This window comes from Tiliqua scincoides, chromosome 1, assembly GCF_035046505.1.
Source record: "Tiliqua scincoides isolate rTilSci1 chromosome 1, rTilSci1.hap2, whole genome shotgun sequence".
NCBI lineage: Eukaryota > Metazoa > Chordata > Lepidosauria > Squamata > Scincidae > Tiliqua > Tiliqua scincoides.
The window spans coordinates 165,400,002-165,415,021 of NC_089821.1; the positions used below are offsets into that span (position 1 = coordinate 165,400,002).

A 15,020-nucleotide genomic window follows, 5' to 3' on the forward strand; every position below is an offset into this window, starting at 1 on the left:
AAATGTTCACTAACTTGGAGGAGAAACATGCTGCGTCCTGCAGGGGGCGGGGGAGTACTTGGAGGAGACCTCCAGGAACTGACCCCTCCCCCCTTTGCAGGATGCAGCATGCACTCCAGTGGCAGGCTGCATCAACGGGGAGAGGGGCTCAGATAGGATTGGACTGTAAGAGACTGAACTGTCAGAATCTCTGGCTTGAATCTCGCCTCTGCCTTGAACTCATGAGATGGCCTTAATAATAATGCTGACCCATCTTCCAGGTTTGTTGAAAAGACAACATCAAAATAATATTCATGGCTTTGCACATTCAGAAATGGCTATACGAATATTAAGAATTCTTATTATATACGGAGGTCTGTGCCAGCTCGTGAGTGCCAGATCCAGCCCCTGTGCGAGCTGGCTGGGTTAAGTTTGTGTAGGGCAGCGCAAGGAATGGGATAAAGTGGCAGGAGAGCATTCTGGGGATGGGACATTTTGGCGACATTTTGGCGTGGGGAAAGAGAAGATGGAAGGCAGACTGGGCCTGAGAGGGGGATGGGATTGGCAGCAAAAGCACAAACTGGATCCTAACACCCTACTACTGGGTCTGACAGCCTTACATGGGCTTCTCAGATTTGTGTCAGCTAAATAGGTGGTGCAGATTTGAATAGCCTTATAGGGCAGGCTGGGGCTTGACATGTGGTAAGGGGAAATATTAATCCCTTACCCCGTGGTGACCTCCAGACTGCACCTAACCTGCACTGGATTAAGTGCAGGCCACTCTGACCTGCCTGTTTCAGTGCAGGTTAAAATTGGACTGCCCATTGATTATTCTCAGCTTATTCTCAGATGTATATAGGGTTGCAGCCTTAATATCTTTATAACAGACTGCGCCTGGTATATGAAAATTTTAAAATTATTGTCATCCTTCCTGAGCCTTTCAGATGCAGCAGGATAGAAATAGAAAAAAGGAAACCAATGGCCATACCCCTTGAAAAGAAGAAATTTCTTATTGGAAACATTTGCTAGATGCCCACAACTCTGACCGTCATCACCAGCTTGCTTTCTTTCCCACATATTATTAAAGGATGTGTTTGGTATAGTGCATTATTATGTTTAGGAGAAATCTACATCCTTTTTGTATGGTATCAACAGGAACAACAGACTTCTAGCATTCTTGTCAAGAGTCTCAACCAACCAACAACAGCACAATAAAAATCTCCCTTTCGGATTACAAACCTTAATTTATTTGTTCCTGCTTTGTACCTTGAGATTCGAGCCATAGACAGAGGAACAGATAATGTGTCCAGCCAGCGCTTCTGGTATTTTGGTTCATTAGCTATGGGCGAGGAAGGTGACGATGGTGCCTGTACAGAATAAATGAGACTCAGTAAGCACAGTCTGTTGGCTCACACCGTGAAGAAAGCATGAATCTGTATCTGTGGTTGTGTTCCTTTCCAAAAACTAATAGGGCAGAGCAATACCATTATTTGAGAAATTCAGGGTGCAGGGCAGAAATGAAACAATCATTTATTTCAAAATGGTGTGGCTTGACTTCATTTTCCCCTATTATTTCTACATTGGCAACACTTTATTTCAGTTGAAAGCACAAGACTCACATCTACTTGAGAGCAGAAATAATGCTAATTTACATACAGAATATTCATCAGAAGTCTAATTTACATCATTAACATAGCACAAGACAACAGTATCAACTGCAAAACTGTCTGTTTTTGTTTCATTTTCTGTATCTAGGGAAAAAAGAAAAGGAAAATGTGCATATCATATTGATATAGAGAACTATTAATAAAATGTTCTTCATATGCACATCATCAAGTTTACAACAAAACATTCAATTTTGCTATGTTTAATATGCTGCAGATTTACTTCATTAATTTAAATGCAATCTCAGCAGAGATAACCACAGCACTACCTAGATAGTGAACAAAACTTGTATGAATTAAATTTGAGATTATTTAGGACCAAACTAGACATGACATTATTGTCATGTTATTTATAATACGTCATAGACAAGTTATTGTCTAGTTAGGGGATGGATTTTACACTAATGTAGTGGCCACATGGGATCTTGCCCTAGATCAATGACTTAGGACAGAGGTAGGAGTATTTCCCCTTTTACTTCCATGCCATTTTCCTGCCAAAACTGACTCTTCCCCCCCATGTGGCTATTTAACTCTGAAACCACCATTGTAGTATATGATAGTCTTAGGGTTAAATACCTGTTTCAGAAGGGCCATTTTGGCCAGGAAGTCAGTGTGGAAGTATAGGGTTAAATGCTCCCTAAAATTACAAACTATATTTGTGATCTGGATGGGAAGGCCAATCCTATCCCCAGCGGCTCCTCTGGGTGCAGCGGCACCAAAAGGGCTACCACTGCATCCAGTAGTACCACCAGGGCTGCTGGAGGCCTCCTTGGGGGAAGGGAATGAAAGGCCTCTTTCCCTGAATAAGGGCACAGGTGCAACGGGGCTCCTCCATTCTGTGCCAGCTATTTTGCTGGCCCAGACTGGAGGAGCTCTGTGCAGGCTTTTCAGCCAAACACAGAGCATAAGTTCTGGTGGAGCAGGGCTCTGCCAGTCTCACCCCCTCCCACCCCAGTTCCTCAGCACTGGTACTGAGGTATATTAGGATTGGGCGATGAGTTCCCTTCCCAGCTTCAACTTTGGTATAAAAGCAAGCATTTAATGAAACAATGTGTTTCACAAGATGACTTATTTGGCCCTTCTGGTAATACGTGAATATTGGTATTGTTTAGTATTAAAGTACTTCCGCCTGACCCGCCACACTTAGAAAGATGAACATAATACAAATGGTGTTCTACTGGTAGGTCTACTGAGTTTTGATCCCTGCATGATAAATACTGTATTTGCTGGCGTATAAGATGACTTTTTTGCCCTGAAAAACATGCCTCCAAGTGGGGGGGTCGTCTTATACGCTGGGTGCACTTCAGTTGGGATAGACATAGCTGCCCATAGTGGCCTTCCGATGCCCACCCACCTCATTGGCGCTGGACGCACGCGACGGGAGGAGGGAATCTGCCGCGCAGAAGTGGGGTGAGCGCAGCGCTGCTGTCAGGCGCTGGAGGAGAGCCGCTGGTGGGTCTCCCCTGCCTGCTGCTCTGATGCCGGGGGCGTCCGAGCAGCCGGAGACCCAGGAGGAAGATCCGCAGCCGCCGCCGCAGGAGCAGCCGGTCAGGGAGGAGGAGCGGACTCCGCCTTCCAGCGGCCGCTGGCATCCCCGCCTCCTCTCGCAGCAGCTGCCGAGCGAGGGGAGGAGTCTGGCGGCAGCTGAGTTCTCCGCGAGCAGGGCTGGCGGAAGGCCGAGTACCCGCGCCGGCACCGCAACAGCCCTGGCACCCGGCGGAGCCAGGAGCACGAGGAGCCGCCGCCCGCCGCCGAGGCTGAACAGCCGCCTGGCACCGCCTGCAAGAAGGGGACCCCGCGCGGCGCGTGAGTCTCTTCCTCGCTGCTCGCTCGGGGTGGGGCTCGTAAGACCTTCCCCCGAAGTGGCACCGTCTCTATTCCCACGTTCGGCAGGCGGATGCTCATGGCTCGTGAAGGCGGTGATGTGCCTGGTCCGCTGTTTGACTGGCATTCAGGTGCAGCACTTTCTGGCCTCGATAGAGGTTTATCTGCTGATGTACTGTTTTACCTTTTATTTGGTGTGTGGAAGGTGTGCGGAAGAGGGGGTAGTCTTATACGGCGAGTATATAACAAACTCTATATTTTGAGTGGAAATGTTGGGGGGTCGTCTTATAAGCCCAGTCGTCTTATACGCAGGCAAATACGGTAGATCCATCAACTTCAAAAGGTCACCACAGAAGGCAAAAGTCTAAACTATCATTACACTTCTTCAGTCAAAAGTTTTTTTCAATTAGTGGCTCCAACTGCTTAAATACAGCCCGCACAGGTAATGAGTGTGTTAATAAGCATTGTTTGCTTTACAGCCAAGGGCAATTTAAACAGCTGTAGTGCTGTCAAGATGACCTGAAGCTATCAACTATTGCAAAACTTTGCCAACTAAGACCCAAGCATAGAAGTTTTTTTCTTTAAGAAACACTCTCATTAGCCACTAACGCAAACTGTGTGGTGAAAGCAAGAAAAAGTCAACTTATTTCATTCTGCAATTTGTTCAATTCCAAGGGTTGAGAGAAGTAAAAGATAGGAACAATTTATTGTTGTGTGCCTTTATCAGTTATATTGTGTAACCAGCCTGCTAATGGTGAAAAATCTTGCAATTAATCCTGGAGAATATGATTAAAGAAATGTGGCATATCCACAGATCCCAGGGCACACTAAAGTAGATATTTTCACACTTTACATGAAAATCATTGGCAGTGCATTGTTCTTCATTTTGCCACTGGAGAGAATTTGACACTTAACAAGAAAATGTGACATGTCTGGTTTCAGTTTTTTAAAGACATGTACTCAATATCTCATGAATTTCACTAAGTAAAAGGATAAAGGCAACAATAAAATACAGAAACCTCAAACGAGACATTTTGATTTAAATTAATCAGCACTGTCAATATTCTAATCTGGCTCCTAAAATAATATCTATTCTTATTCTATTTACTTGTCACAGAGTGTATTACAACATTAATATTAAAATTAACTTTTAAATTAAAAATAAGGAAAAATTAAAAGCTTCTGTTGATGCCAACATTCTCAAATCAACATATTTTCTCTCATTCTGTCTTTTTTTAAAATGCTAAATGAAAAAATGTTTATCTGCCTAAATAGTCAAAACAAAGTATGGTGAATAACAGAGCTGGAAAAGCTTATTGCTACTTTTAACAATACAGGTTTGATAGCAAACAGGGAGGAAAAGAGAATAATGATGCTGCATCTTCAATAAAGGACACAAGTAAAACTTTGCAAGTGCAGTTCCTTTACTGCAATTCATATCAAGCTCAAATATACATGATATAACTGATGACTAAACTAGAAAAATAGGTATGAATTACATTATTAACAGGCTGGTTTTACAGAGGTTGGTCAACTATGGACAATCATCCTACATTTAATTCATAAATATTCCTCTTCTTCTAAGGAACATTTAGAGAAAGCTAAGGATGGCCTCTTAGCAGTTTGTTCTTATCAGGCCTGACAGAGAGTGGTGCCCTTTTATTTATTATTTTAATAGCAGGTCACAACAGAGCATTTTAAAGCTGTATAATTTAGAGTCAGTGCATTTGAACTTGTGCTTAGGTTCTATCCAGAGGGTTGTCTAATCCTGTTTGGGCCAGGTTTTTTCTTATTCTGGGAAAAACAGTTTTAACTCCACAAGTCAGTCTCCTGTTTTTAAACTCTATAACAGATATAGGGAACAGTGAAATAAAAACAGTCACCAGAGGAGAGATAACCTTCCCCAGAGCGTGGGAGTTGCCAGTTGCTTTTCTCCTGATTCAAGTCCTTTGGTGCTGCCTAATGTTAATGAGTTAAAGGCTGCAACTGATTCTTTAGGAAATGCTTTGCTTCAGTTAAAATCTTCACTGCATAACCCACAAGCTTCAGCTTTTTCTCAGCCAGCGAATTTAGCAACTGGCTGTTCAACTAATGCAGTTTCTAATAGTGAATGGCAAGCTCAGCATTTTGTCGGTAGCACCAAACCTCATGCACCAGACCAGGTACATTTGTCAATGATATCTGAGATGGTGGAAGCTCAGTCACCTTCCGTTCGCATACTCCCCCTAACTGGAGCAGTGGAGCCTATGGATAGCTCTTCTTCTGAAGCCTTTAAGCCTGTGGTGATGAACGAAGCGGCTAAAGAGTTGGACTATCTCAATGGGGTGGGTTTGCTGTGCCACATGACTAAATCTGAAGAGAACTTGCATCATGTTGTGGCTAACCAACAATTGCCTAGTGACTCAGCCCAGGTCTTGTCATCTTCCCCAAGACCATCACAGTCTAATATGAGCCCCTTATCTAAAGGGGTGCCATCAGGGGCAGTGTCAGTCGTTCCAAGTGTTGAGGAGTTGGAATCAGCTCTTGAGTCCTGTAAGGCTTTGCCAGAGACTTCTGGCTCTCACTCACCCTCCAGATCCCTTGTGGACGCAGAAGTAGATGGCCAAAACACAGGATCAATTTACTCAATAATTACTGACCTCCCAATGCATCTATCTATTGATGACCATACACTCATTGCAAGGGTGTTCCCAGCCCCCAAGGGCCCCTTGTCAGCAGAACAAAGTTTTAGGGCAGATCCTCCTGCATTGGTGGCGAAAGATCTGATAATGGAATTACAGCTGGAGGGCAATGACATTGTGGAGGGTGCCATCAGTGCCTTTAAGGAACTCACAAGACCAGAACGACTAAATATTATCAGATCCCTGGACAGAGTTAAAGCAGAACTTCTCTATCACAACACGGAAACTTTGACCTATGAAAGCCTTCCAGTGCAAGCATCAGCTCATCTATCTGTTCCAGAAGCAACCACGGAGGTTACTGCTGCCCCTCATTCCAGGAATTTTACACCATCTCCTGTGGCCAATTTAGCCCTGAGTAGCTGCATGTCTCACAATCCTTCTGGTGCTGAGTGTCTATCAGGAAGCGAAGATTGACTAATTAATGCTTCTCCAGCTCCAACTACCTCTTCCCATCTAAGAATTCTTTCCTGGAACACTGCAGAGTGGAAGGACAAGAAAAATGACAGCAGCTTTCTTAGAACCTTTGACATTCTGTTGCAGGAGACGTGGGTTTTGGACCATCTGTATATTCCTGGTTACAGGGTTTTTGTAGTACCTGCAACTAAACCCACCTCTAATGGTCGTCCTTTAGTGGGTTTAGCCAGCCTTGTACTGAAGCAGTTTAAGTCACACCCTTTAGGCATCATTCCAGGGTGTTGTAAGATACAAGCACTGAAGGTGTCTTTTGCGGGCATTGACTTAATCTGTGTCAACACTTATATTCCTCCTTCGCTTAACAGCTTACAAGGGACCCAGCTCTGGAATGATCTATTGACATGTATGAATGAGCTTAAGAGGACCCACCCCCATGCTGAAATTCTTTTGCTGGTTGACTTAAATGCCAGGGTGGGGAACTCAGCGGAAATATTCCGCAGAGCCTAGGAAGTGGATGATGACAGCTCCCTCCCCCCCATTTGTGCGCTAAGTAGGCGGCCCAAAGATGCATGTGCTATGGCCCTTGCTAAGTTTTCTATCAGCTCTAACATGATTTGGCTTAACGGTCTAGAAGAGTTCCCCAATGTTGATGAATTTACTTTTGTATCCTCCCGTGGTGCCAGTGTTGTGGATTACATTTTAGTTTCCACTAAAATTAATCATCATGTGAAAGAGTTTGCCATTGAGGACCTAACCCTTAGTGACCATTTACCTTTAATCTTGGTCCTTGACTTCCATCCTGGGAGTGTTCCATTACAAGCTGAGGTAGGTATAAAATCGTGGCTAATAGTGCCCTTTCCCCAAACTTCCATTGTTTAAGAACGGAACCAGCAAGTAGAGATTTTTTATCGACCATTCTACAGGATTTTGATCCATTTGTTCAAATCAAATCCTTTGATGGTTTTATTGGTTACATTTTTAAGGTCCTTGAGTTCCAGGCCCAAGTTGGTTCAAACATGAGGCACATTTGACAAAAAGGATTGGTTTGATAGTGAATGCAGGGATCTTACGGCATGTATCAGGGCTTCTTACTTAGATTTTAGATAGTACAATGACCCCAACTGTCTAGTTAAATACTCTATTCTTAAAAAGCAACTAAGAGTTTTATTGACAGAGAAAAAGAAAAAGTTTGTTTTAACTCAATGGAATAAGCTGCATCAGGCGATTCAACAAAAAAAATAACAATTTTGGGCAGTTGTAGCAGGTTCGTGTAGATCAGAAACATATGACCCTGCTGTTATTCCATCATCTACACGGGTTCAACACTTCACAGACCTTTTTTATGATAAGAGCAAATTCCCGGACACCTACCCTGACTTCACCTCCATGGATCTGCCTATTTGGCCTCCTGTGATCCCTGAGCTACTTATGCAATTGAAGCCAGGGAAGGCCGCAGGCCCAGATGAAATACCAGCTCAGCTGCACTGCAGAGTATTTCTTGTCCAACAAATTGCAAATCAATTACACTAAATCTAAAATAATGATATTTGCCATCAGATGGAAAGCTTTTAAATGGTCTTGTAATGGCAACAAACAGGTCAAGCATTTCAAGTACCTGGGAATCAACTTCCATTACAGGCTCACATGGGCTTTTCATCGTAAGGCAGTGCAGAACACATCCAAACTAGCATCCTCAGTTATTTCCCGTTTCTTTTTCGCCTGCGGCAATGGCTATGTTCCGGCCACTCTGGAGGCGTTTAAGGGGAAGGTTCTTTCCCAGGTTCTCTATGGCTCTCCTGTCTGGTTTAAGGCTTTTAACCAATCATCAGAACGCATTCAAGCCTCATTTTTGCCTAAGATTTTGGGTTTACTCAAGTGTGTTCCCTATTCGGTTCTGTGTCTCGACGTGGGGTTAATTCAGTTAAAGACCACTGCATGGCTAAGATTATTGAAATTTTGGTTTAGGATTTTATTTAACCCTACCTCTACTGGTCTAATGCACCAAGTACTGTCAGATTCAGTCCTGCTTTTGGAGATCACTGATCTTTTAACTGAACTTAAGTCAGTAGGGCTGGACACTGCAGAGCTAGGCATGATGGGCCGTGATGTAGCTTACAGACTTGTCAAAGAAAGAATTCTTGACACTGAACAACAAGAGCTGTTTAGTGCTGCCAAAACCACATGCTCTGGTTAGTTTTGGGAAACCAACCTTCTTCTTTTATCACCTGGAGTGCCCGCAGGTTCGGAGAACTTTCACACTTGCAAGATGTAATGCTCTTCCATCAGCCTTGTTAACGGGCAGGTTTAGTGGTATCCCCTACTCGGAGAGGAAATGCAAGTGTGGCAGGGATTGTATCGAGATACTAACACATACCTTTTTCTACTGCCTGTTACACGATGCTTCATGCGTGAAATATCTAGGCCCGTTGTTAGCTAGGATGCAGGGCTGGAAGGATTCAATCATGCTCCAGTTTCTCCTTTCCACATCTGAACCTGAGTCCCTGGATAAGGTTGCTTCCTTTTTATCTGGGGTAATAGCCAGGCAGAATTCTGGGTCTCTGGGCAGTGTGTGAGTAAAGGACTGATGATTATGTTGTGATGTCATTGTATATTTGTGTCTTGTTTTTTCCCCTCTGTATTTTATGCCAATAAAGGTCTTACTGAACTGAACGGTCTTTGATGCTGAAAAATCAATTTAAAAGTGCATAGAATTGCACTGCCGTGGCCCAATCCTGACCCTCCTCCCTTGTCAGCATATCTAGTGTTGTGCCCACAGAGGCTGCTTTATGGCTCTCACAAAGTAACTTCCACTGACACATGCTATACTGGTGGGCCCATGGACAAAGATTGGAGCAGGAAAGCTAGTGCAGAGGGTTAGAGGGAGGAAGAGAGAGAGTTGAACAGGGCAGGGGAGGGCAGAACGGGACAGTGATGGGATTGGGGAAGAGGGTGGATCAGACCTGGTGGGCAGAAACAGCATAAACAGAACCAGTCCAAAAACAACTGCTCACAGTCCTCCCAAATCTTTGGGAAGTCAAAGTTGATTGAAAGACCATGCTATATTTGAAGGGGACATCCACAGCATCATATGCAATGCCTTTTCAGAAAATGCCATCAGTACTGACCATGCAGCACAGTTTTCTTGGAGATGAATGTTTGATGAATATTCCGCATTTGATAGTTCTTTGGTTACAGATACTATTATGAATAAGTTGACACCCCATCATCACCACAGCAGATTTCCTAACCAGAACTTCCATCTTGTCTGCATTTAATTTCAGCTTGCTAATTATTATCTACCCTGGGCCTTCACTAGGCACTGGTTAAGAACCAGAAAACCGGAAGTGGAGCACTATCACTCCACTTTCACTTTTAGAAGGCTGGGGAGCCCTGCAGACGCTCACGCAGGGCTCCCCGCATTCATGACAGGCTGCTGCAAGGACTGGTGAGTGCATCCCAGTCCCTGCAGCCTTCCTTAGCCTTCCCCCTGCCCCTGCTGCCTCCCTCCCCTCCCCTGCAAGGACTTACTGCGGTCCTCCAACTCCCTGAGTGTTTGAAAACCGCAGCAGTAAGGAGTACAGTTCTAAAATTAATCAAGAAATGCAAATTTCCCTGTGAGAAGTCTTGCTGTTTCCCCAGATGATTCTCAAACGTCTATATATGCATAACATTTCCAAATGAAATATGCACCTGACTGCTGGAAGCACACAGTTTTTGCTTTATGTAGTGCTAAGTCTATGACTGCTAAACCATCGTCTGCTCCGAAGCCCTGATCTCTGACGTGCCTTTGACACAAATCCAATTGATGCAAATAAAGGACAAGGCCTTCTCTGTGATGGCACCACAGCTTTGGGATTCTCTCCTCAGGTTTGCTAGGTCCCCATTCTCACTACTTTTAACCCATTTTTGCCCAACCCACAAGTGTACACATTTGGTCCCTGTTGTGTATATGCAAGGTTGGGCACAAATAGCTTAAGCACACGTTAAAATCATATCATCATAATGAAATCAGGTCTTTCATTGGGAGTTGCAGTTGTGATATTATTTGACCGTGCTTTTTGTCATTGTTATGTTCTGTATATTTCTGTACTTGCAAAGCTGTAGCTTGCAAAGCTTTTATCCTGAATGACAGAATAAAAACTTTTAAATTAAAAAATAATCAAATATGTAGTTGCACTAGTATACCATGGACACACACACATGCATGCACACATAGAGAGGAAATTACACACAGAATTACATAAAATGACACACACTGTTCAGAGTATTGGTTGTGCTAGTCCCACAGAACAAGAACACTGAGCAAGTGAGATACTATTCAGGACTCAAAGTGGGGTCAAGCAACCAGTTCCCGTATAAGCAGCAGAACTAATCAGACATCCTTCTACATAATGCATCTACTGTATTTATGAGCAGGAGAAAAAAAATAGCCCGGAGAGGCAAAAAAAAAAAATGCCACTTCCAGATTCCCGTGAGCCATGACTCACAGAATGGGAACCACTGGCCTAGAGTTATAAGATCAGGGTAGCTGCTCAGAGACATGGCGCAGCAGCTACCTATTTCTTAATAGTCCCTCTACTCATGGTGTATCTCTAAGAGCTGGTTCCTATTTTTGTTTTTGTTTGTTTAAGATCTAAATGTCTCAGGGCCCAATCCTAAATGCTCCCAGTGCTGATGCTGAGCCTTACCGCTGGTGCTAGGTGCCATAAAAGTGCCATAAAGCATTTACGGCAGCCGGTTTATGGCACCCAGTGAGTAGGGAGCGCAGGCATTGGGCCCACATCAGTCGGCACTGGGCCCAGCACTGGCAGGAGGAGGACATACTGCCACTGGGGGGGTAAGTGGAACTGCTGGGTGGCCTCTGGGGGGTGGGAATGAGGGTGGGGAGGACAGGTGCCGGGGCGGGAGGGGGTTGGAACAAGTAGAGCACATGGAGACTGTCAAGTCTGCACCGGCAAAATAGCCGGCGCAGACTTGACAAGCCCCATTTTGGGAAGTCCCATCCCAAAGAAGTCCCATCCCTGTGGAGACTCCTGGTGGCTTCCTGTTGCCCTCTGGATACAGCTGTAATTACTTTGGGACCACTGCTACAGTGGGTGCCAGGAAGTTTAGGACTGGGTTGTCAGTATGCAGCTGTAATGTTAGAAGACAGCATGCATTTAAAATAGTGGTACTTGTAAAATTTTTGTTTTTAAAATGAGTGCTGAATGCTTATCAGAAACATTTTCTAATTATAAGATATTGTTACTTTTGTGAAGTGTATGTGCTTTAATTTAATATGCTAATAGTTCAATGTGTAATGAATTTTTTTTAACAACATGTTTTTATTTAAGTCGGAGTGGTGAGGTTTTTCCTGCCAGATCTGCTTCATGGGATACTGATGCAAGTTGACTGTATACATTACTTTATTTTTGCATTTTTAAACTTTTAATATTTTGCAGCATTTACTGATGCATACCAATGTATCATAAATCTTTCGTTTTTCAGCAGCAGTGGCTGTGTGCAGATGCATTTCAATGCTTCGTTGTGTCTAAAGCCATTTTATCAGCTACTTTTCAGAACATGGAAATGCATTTATGGGAGCATTCAAAAGTACTCCTATACTGAACACAAAAGAACACAATTGCTGCAAGTGATACCCCCTCCCTTTTTACTGTCACTAATAGTTCAGAGAACATTTACCTTGTGCGGTACTGTGTCTGAAGTACACAACCTTTTATATGAGCTTGATTTCAAGTTCTATAGTCCTCAAATGCCAGTATCACCAGACATCTTTAACTACTGTTTGATAATAATTATCCCACGTGAAAATACAGGAAAGCATTGCCACTGGGCAGATAGCCATCGACCAGTGTTTATCCTCTGCTGTACTACTTCACATGGTCCACCTATTTGAATTACCACCAGAAGTAACTGGCAATGATTCTTATGTCACATTCCTGGTCTTGATGCTGAGTGGCAGGTGTCCAGGGGTCCTGCAAGTACTGCCAGGCACCACCTCAGGTACCACTGGTTGAGAAACACTGCCCTAGACAGAATGTGTTGCTGGCAGTAAAAATACATACTGTGTGTAGCGTAATACAGAAAACCCTACAATCAATGATAAAAAATATTACCACATGATCAGCTGGTTACCTATAGTTTGCTCTCTATTACCATCCAACACTGCTAGCGCTCGCTCTCTCTCTCTCTCTCTCTCTCTCACACACACACACACACACACACACACTTCCAGCACTTGGTACTGTTAAAGCTCCACATCACCTGCTAATGGCTGTAGCTTATTTCTATCTCCATAAGACTGTCCTTTGATATAAAATAGGAACTGTATGCAAAGGCCTTGTGGGATCATGGAGCAAAGTATTAACTAAATGTAGGTCTTTAAACTTACCCACAGAATCCTGGATAAAAAGCTAAACACGCTTTTTAAAATTTATGTTGGATTGTATGCTAAAATTAAGCAGCCAAATGTGGTTAAAAAAAATGACAGTGACACATATGATGATTACATAATTGTATCCCTCATTCGTACTGATTTTATATTTTATTCACATTTCCCTTTATTTTGTCTGTGTTCTTTGCTGCCAATTGCACTGTTCATTCAATTTGCTTTACTTGAAAAAACGATGTATTTGCAAAAGAGTGACATTCACATAATTGTGCTACTTCTTTAAAATCAGTATTTCTATCAAGCACAAAGTACATCTGTAGCAGAAATAAACCATCCTGAAAATCAGGACCTGTTCTTGATAATCACTTTAAATAGCAGTCAATCACAGCATTTCTGCTGTGTGTACAATAACCATTTGCTAGTGCCTGAGTAGTAATTTTTTTCTGGACTTCTGAAAGAAATTCTGGTCATTTCCTGTAAATAAACATTTTACTTTAAAATTCTATTGAACGTTGTGCTCAGGTGTCTTTCTTGCCCTGTTCAAATATTCAACCATGCAATCCTTAAGAAATCTTTGTATTCGCCCCAAGACTCAGCCTTCCTCCTTCACTTCAAAATTATTAGAATTTCACCTTGAATATCACAACCACCTTCTCTCTGGCCTTCCTTTACCACATCTAGATCCTTTTACTTCTTTGCCCTCGTCTAGATTTATTGACTATCTACAGTACTGGTTTCACTCATATTCTTCACCATTTACACAATACAAACTTTACTCCTTATTTCTAAGTCTCTTACAGCCCAATCCTATCCCCTGTCATGTTACAGCTTGCAGCTGCACTAAGGGAGAGCACACATCATGCTATGTTGGGGGGGGGGGGAGGCAACAAGAAAGCCAATGAAATGTAGGTAAAACACTTTTTACTTATCCCTTGGTAGGCATTTTGGCTGCCTGTGGGTCTCTTCAGACCCACAACAGTTATGGAGTTAGCATAAGTCCAAAGAGAGCATTCCAGGATGGGATTATGGGGATAGTATCTGGTATGGGCTATTGCCATCAGATCCACCCCCTCCCCTGACATGCCCACTGTTGCTGCTGCTTCGTAGTAGTAGTAGTAGTACCAGATCATTGGTTAAGATTTTATTAAGAAGGGGTATAGCTCAATGGCAAAGCATATGTTTTGCAGGCAGAAGGTCTAATCTGAGATAATATGCCTAGAAAATACCTCTGTCTGAGACCATACAGTAGAAAGCTGCTGCCACACATAAAAGAATATACTGGGCTAGATCAGCATTTCTTAACGTTTGCTCTCCACTGTACCACTTCACATGGTCCACCTATTGGAAGTACCACTGGAAGTTATATCTTCACCAGTTACTTCCAGGTTGGGAGGTCAGATGTGACACTACAAACACCAGTAAAAGGCTAGGAGCAGACAGGAACACTTTTTCGAATATGCAAAAAGGCACATTGGAGCTTTGCCCATGGAGCTAAGCCTTCTACTGCTGTCTGTCTGTCATGTCATGTCATGTTGCTGGTCTCACAGAACATGTGGCACATGTCCAAGTGGCACACATCTGACAAATACCACCAGACACCAACTCAATAACACGAGTAGTACCTTTACTACTGGTTGAGAAATACTGGTCTAGATGGTCTAATCAGGGCTGGCCCACCCATAAAGCCACTTGAAGTGCTAACCTCAGGCAGCAAACTGGTACTTGTGTCCACTTGCCAGTCTTCACTGATCCCCCTCCCCATAACTCACTGAATTGGAAAAGGAAGATGGGAGCTAGCAGAAGTGTGCAGATGAGGAGAGTGATAGGCTAGACGTGTTAGAGAAGCAGAGGCTGATAAATCACCAGGTAAAGAGGACAGCATTTTACATTTTACATGCTGACTCAGGTGCCTAGAGGTCTTGGGGTGGCCCTGGGTCCAATGATCTGACCCACTGTAAGGCAACTTAATATGAGATCATACCTTTGCAGAGTTATTTCCCTCTCTTGCTCACAGGCTACCTGTTCATTCAGTCAGTGATATCTGTCACTTTTTCGGCTCTCTCTCAC

General features: G+C 43.4%; 1 protein-coding gene across 2 annotated transcripts in view; it reads right to left on the reverse strand.

The window, feature by feature from the left end:
* The window catches only part of SNTG2 (syntrophin gamma 2), a 272,584-nt gene that overhangs the window by 71,761 nt on the left and 185,803 nt on the right, over nucleotides 1-15,020 (reverse strand). For both annotated transcript variants that reach the window (XM_066640310.1, XM_066640309.1), the window contains exon 9: nucleotides 1,219-1,346. In XM_066640310.1, the coding sequence (XP_066496407.1) occupies nucleotides 1,219-1,346 (128 nt within the window). The remainder of the gene's footprint in view (nucleotides 1-1,218; nucleotides 1,347-15,020) is intronic.